The sequence below is a fragment of the Leuresthes tenuis genome, unplaced genomic scaffold (assembly GCF_036924035.1).
Source record: "Leuresthes tenuis unplaced genomic scaffold, fLeuTen1.0.hap1 SCAF_1, whole genome shotgun sequence".
Classification (NCBI taxonomy): Eukaryota; Metazoa; Chordata; class Actinopteri; order Atheriniformes; family Atherinopsidae; genus Leuresthes; species Leuresthes tenuis.
Window position 1 is genome coordinate 14,601,868 of NW_027325355.1, and position 5,000 is coordinate 14,606,867.

The 5,000-nt window shown below is 44.4% G+C and overlaps 1 protein-coding gene across 1 annotated transcript; it reads left to right on the plus strand.

The window, feature by feature from the left end:
• The first annotated feature begins 1,697 nt into the window (after window positions 1-1,697).
• mylz3 (myosin, light polypeptide 3, skeletal muscle) lies at window positions 1,698-4,606 on the plus strand. Its single transcript, XM_072379521.1, has 6 exons — window positions 1,698-1,795; window positions 2,262-2,289; window positions 3,414-3,557; window positions 3,643-3,813; window positions 3,916-3,993; window positions 4,081-4,606. Exons 1-6 carry the CDS (start codon window positions 1,793-1,795, stop codon window positions 4,107-4,109), a joined length of 453 nt encoding a protein of 150 aa, XP_072235622.1. The 5' UTR covers window positions 1,698-1,792; the 3' UTR covers window positions 4,110-4,606.
• Window positions 4,607-5,000: the final 394 nt, after the last annotated feature.

The following is a 5,000-nucleotide window of genomic DNA, read 5'->3' on the forward strand; positions in this document are numbered from 1 at the left end:
TTTGCATAAATGCACCGATGCCAAACCAGAACATGACATTTCTTCTCACACGAATGATTGCTTTATCGAGAAATAGATTTTCACCAGGAAATACATCAGGGAAACTGCTCGGTACCTTTATCAGTGTGTATGTATGGAATGATAGGAGTGTCCCAAAAAAAGAACTGAAAAGGTTTGAAAATGCCCGTCCTGTTTGGGTGACAGAATTTACACCGGAGGTGTAGTCGTGTCCTCCAAATAATGGAACAAACTGTTCGTTCTGAGTCATGCAGGTGTAATATGAGCGACGATCGGACGACGATATTGCTTATGTCACGCCTCAAATGGCTTTATTACTGATATTGGTGGGTGGTTAAGGTGACATAAGTGGTAGTTTTAATAGTCTCTTTAAAAAAAAAAAAGGGAAGTTTATAAAGAGGAAACAGAGTGACCTCATTCAGACAGGATCCACACATTTAGAAACATATCTATATATATATATGTGTGTGTGTGAAGGGAAAGTAGAGTTTTGACATGATGATTCCTTTGAAAACACTGAATTCCCAACAAATTGTGCGCATGGGAGTTTTCAGCTGCATCACATCCGAAAGCAGCTGAAATATCAAATCAGTTTGATCTTAAGCAGAGACGGTAGGAGCCACAAACAAGTTCTTTAGTGCTTAAAAGAACAAAGCAAATGGAAACGAAAAAAACCAAACCAGTGATTTATTCACTCTTGGGACGTTTAATAGAAAATGTAAGAAAAATCTTTCATTTAATCTTTTATGCCTCTACTGGATTAAATAGGTCCCATGTCTTGTTGCTGTCAGCACCATGGAGAGCTCTGTTGAGGACGCAGACATTTTAAGCTTCCTCTGAATGCACATCAACCTGCCTTATACGAGTCCGGAATCACTCTCTTTCCAACCTGTCAGTCCAAGTAAGCGTCCGACAAGGTTGAGATCTGATCCAAAGCATACGGTCCACATCAAAGCAATGTTGTCCTGGAAAACGGCACTAACAACCTAGACCATGCCAACAAAATACCTCCAACTGGTTTTTCCTTTGATTTGTCACCTGTCTGCCTCTATAAAGTTGAGTTCATGTAAAAACAAAGCGAGCTGCTCGCGTGAAAGCTTTCATATTTCCCTTGTTGCTCATTTTTTGATGATATCTGGTGTGGATCTGTAGATGTGCCATAAGACAAACCCCATCCAGTATTGTTATGAAACTTACTACCCTCAAGTCATTGCCACCCAAAGTACATTTTCTCCAGACCGGCCTATGTCGAGGCAACTTTTCAAGAGCTTTTTTGCCCTGCTGTCATTTAACCATAAGAGGAGGAGCGGTCTCGCTGTTTAAAAATACCACCTCGTAAGTGATCTATCCGGGGCTCAGGAGGCCGTCTGCAGTGAGCTGCTGAGCAGCGAGGTATTCTGCCTTTTCACCCATTACCCATCTTCTGAAAGGGAAAACGTCAGATGCAAAGCAAGTTAACATACTTTGCTTCTTTGAAGAAATAAGAGCTGTTTCAAGTCTTGTGACACAGTCTTTTACAGTCTTGATGTTCCAAAAATAACCCTGTCCCCTTCTAAAGGCCTTCTCCCAGCGCTCCGAGGGCGCGCAGCTCCTCTTTCCCTAAGAAAGTTAAAGATGTTCCAATGTGTCATCTGATCCACCCTATTAGCATACGTGACATCACATGCCTGAAATAAATAAGAGGGGGCTTTGACCATGGCCCAGGACCACTCTGTCTTGGGACTTCAGCTTCTCGTCTCCTTTCTTTCCGCTCCTCCGGCTCCTACTCTCCAAAATGGTGTGTACAGAGTTGTCTTTTGGACCTTTTAGATGGGGCGTTACTGATGGAGATACTTTGGGTTGGGAGGTTTTGTTCATTTTTTCCACTTTTCTTGGCTTGGATTCCAGCTCAAAGAAATTACCTCCTAAAATTCGGACTTTGAAATTAAACCAACTTTTTCTGGTTCGGCTTTGTCAGGCTGTGGCAAAAGTAACCTTTGCTGTAGCTTGCGAACCTGAGATCTTGCTCTCAGGACCTCTGCCTTAGATATGTCTCGAAGTCTGCGAGAGCTTGTATAAAAATCCAAGACACCTGTTTCCCAATTTACTTGTTTGAAATAGTATAGAACATAATTTTTTCCCGTAAGCTTGCAAGATTTGTCTTTGCTCTTTGTCCTTTCATAAACATTTTTCATTTCTCTGAGTGTTTATGTTCATGTTCTTTTGTTTTTTTTCTTTCTTTTTTTTGTGTGTGTGTGTGTCAGACTGAGTTCTCAGCGGACCAGATTGAGGGTGAGTAAAGAAGATCTCCTCCTCTACCACTTTCCAGAAGAAAGAATTGGGCCTCCAGTTTAGCTGTCAAACCTCCACCTGTCGTCTTTAGAGAGATTTTCCGGTTATTTCACCAAACAAACAACCAGTGTGGCTGCAGGCTTGCCTCCCGCAGCCAGAATCAGCCGCGAAAAATGGTGGAAACTGGATTGACCGCCATAAGGGATGCCATTCCCCTGGCTTGTCCAGTTGTTGGCAAGGATATCTATTCTCAGACGACCTAGCCCTGTCTTGCAAGCCATCTAGGCGTTAATCCCATGGGTCAAAGTTTAAGATGCATGCCAGCTAGAATTACCTTACACAAAGAATCCAAACCATCCTTAACACTTTAGTCCACAACTGAAGGATGGGTCATCCATAGACATACATGAATGATTTGTCTATGTGTGACATTTTGTTGTTTTTGTAGGGGGGGTGGAGCTTCGTCTCTTTATGTTAATGTAGAGGTTTAAAAACGTATTTCTGTACATTTTTGTACAGTTAGCATATCTAGCATTCACAACATGGTGTTGATTACACTTCAGTCAGCATTCTTATGTTTATGTCTGTATATGGCCAGGGTTTCTCTGTCAGGGTGTATCAGTTTGCTCCCAATGATGCCCGAAATGCAAGCAGGAGCAAGAATGAAGAGGGGCGGAGGTTTTAGGGGGGGGGTGGAGGTTACAGCTGTTGCTGTTGTTCAGGAGCCACGTAGCATTAATCTGTCAAAAAGGTCACTTTGAGCTCCTGATGGGATTTATAGAAATAGCAAACCTTTGTTCGGGCCCCGGTCTTCATTTTCTCTGCGTGGATACAGCTGTCGCGCCCAATTAGCTACTAACAATGGTGGAAGCGTGGGGCTTCGACTATCTTTGATCCTCCAGTACAGTGTGGCACCACACAGCTGCCACAGACGACGAAGAATCTCCTCGGAGAAAGAATAGAGAAGCTAAGGGGATGGTGCGAACAGAGAAAAGAGAGCATTTATGTCATGCTGGAAATATCACTGATAACATTTTCATGTCTTAGAGCCAGTTCCATTAACCAGCTTGTATCAGAATCCTGGACTTAATGTTCTTTCTCGTCTTTTCCCCCCCACCAACCAGACTTCAAGGAGGCTTTTGGTCTCTTTGACAGAATTGGTGACAGCCAGGTGGGCTTCAACCAGGTGGCAGACATCATGCGTGCTCTGGGCCAGAACCCCACCAACAAGGATGTTGTAAAAATTCTGGGCAACCCAAGCGCCGACGGTGAGCGGTCACAACGTTCAAACTACGTTAAAAGGGGTGGTTTGTGCTTTCTCCAGCTAAGATGAGCGTGTGTGTAAATCAACAGACATGGCCAACAAGAGGATCAACTTCGAAGATTTCCTGCCCATGCTGAAGGAGGTCGATGCCCTCCCCAAGGGAACCTACGACGACTACGTTGAGGGTCTGCGCGTCTTCGACAAGGAGGGCAACGGCACAGTCATGGGTGCTGAGTTGCGCATCGTGCTGTCCACTCTGGGTGAGTCCCCAAATATAGAAGCGTCCAAATATAGTTTGCTTAGCGCACACAGCTTGTGAAACAGAGAACTTGGCCTTGACATCGATCTCCATGCATCCACAGGAGAGAAGATGACCGAGCCTGAGATTGAGGCCCTCATGACCGGACAGGAGGACGAGAACGGCAGTGTGCACTATGAGGGTAAGCTTTTATCTGCCAGCTGCTTTTTTTTGTTTATTTTTTTTCAAATAGAAAGAGGAAGCTAATGATTCCGACGTCTTCCTGCAGCTTTCGTCAAGCACATCATGTCTGTGTAAGAGGCCGACAGCGGGAGTGCTGAAGAAACTGTAGCTCACCTACAGACAGCCCCACAGTGTCCAGGACATCTACACTGTTTAAAAGACCAACCAAGGAAAGACAAGGACTATGTACAAGGGATGTTGAAGCAAACCCATCTTGTTGTTTATTTTGTTTTCCTTTCCACTTCGTCTCAAACCCTCCTCTCTCAGGACATCGCCTCTCTGTTGTAGCCACCTATCACTCTGCCTCTACTCCCCCACCCCCCTCCGGGGTGCGTCTCCACTCGCCGCATGGGGTGAGGAACGGGGGAGAAGGGCTAACCACTCATCAAGTGAGGGTAGATCCCTCCCATCCCACCGCCACCTCATTCAGTCAAGCCATCACTGGCCCAGCAATGCCAAAGGTGCTGGAGAGCAGGCGTGGATAGACCGCCAGAAGTCTCCCACTTCCCTGAAAAGTTTTATTTATTTTCACTCTGTGCTCTTGAGAATAAACTTTTCCAGCGTACATCCCATCTGGGCTGATCCTTGATCTTTCATTGCCCACATACACCTGTAGACAACAAGCTGTAGAGCTCCCGTAACCTGTAAAGAACTAAAACTCTAGTACATTTCATAAAGTCAGAGCCTCATTTGGTAAAAGAGTCACAATTCTCCTCCTAAACCTTCTCTAAACCTAAACCTTCTCTACTATCGAGCATATTTGTAATTAAAGGAATACTGTAGAAGGAAGGAAAAAAGGAGCCACGGTACAAAATCTTTTCACATTACTGTAGCTAAATGCTCCAGAGGAACTATCCCAGATATGATCAGTAGGAAATTGTATTTGATTTACTCTAGAAAAGATTTAAAATTTTTTAAAAAGCATCTAGACTCTAGAGCAGGGATGTCAAACTGCGGTCCTCGAGG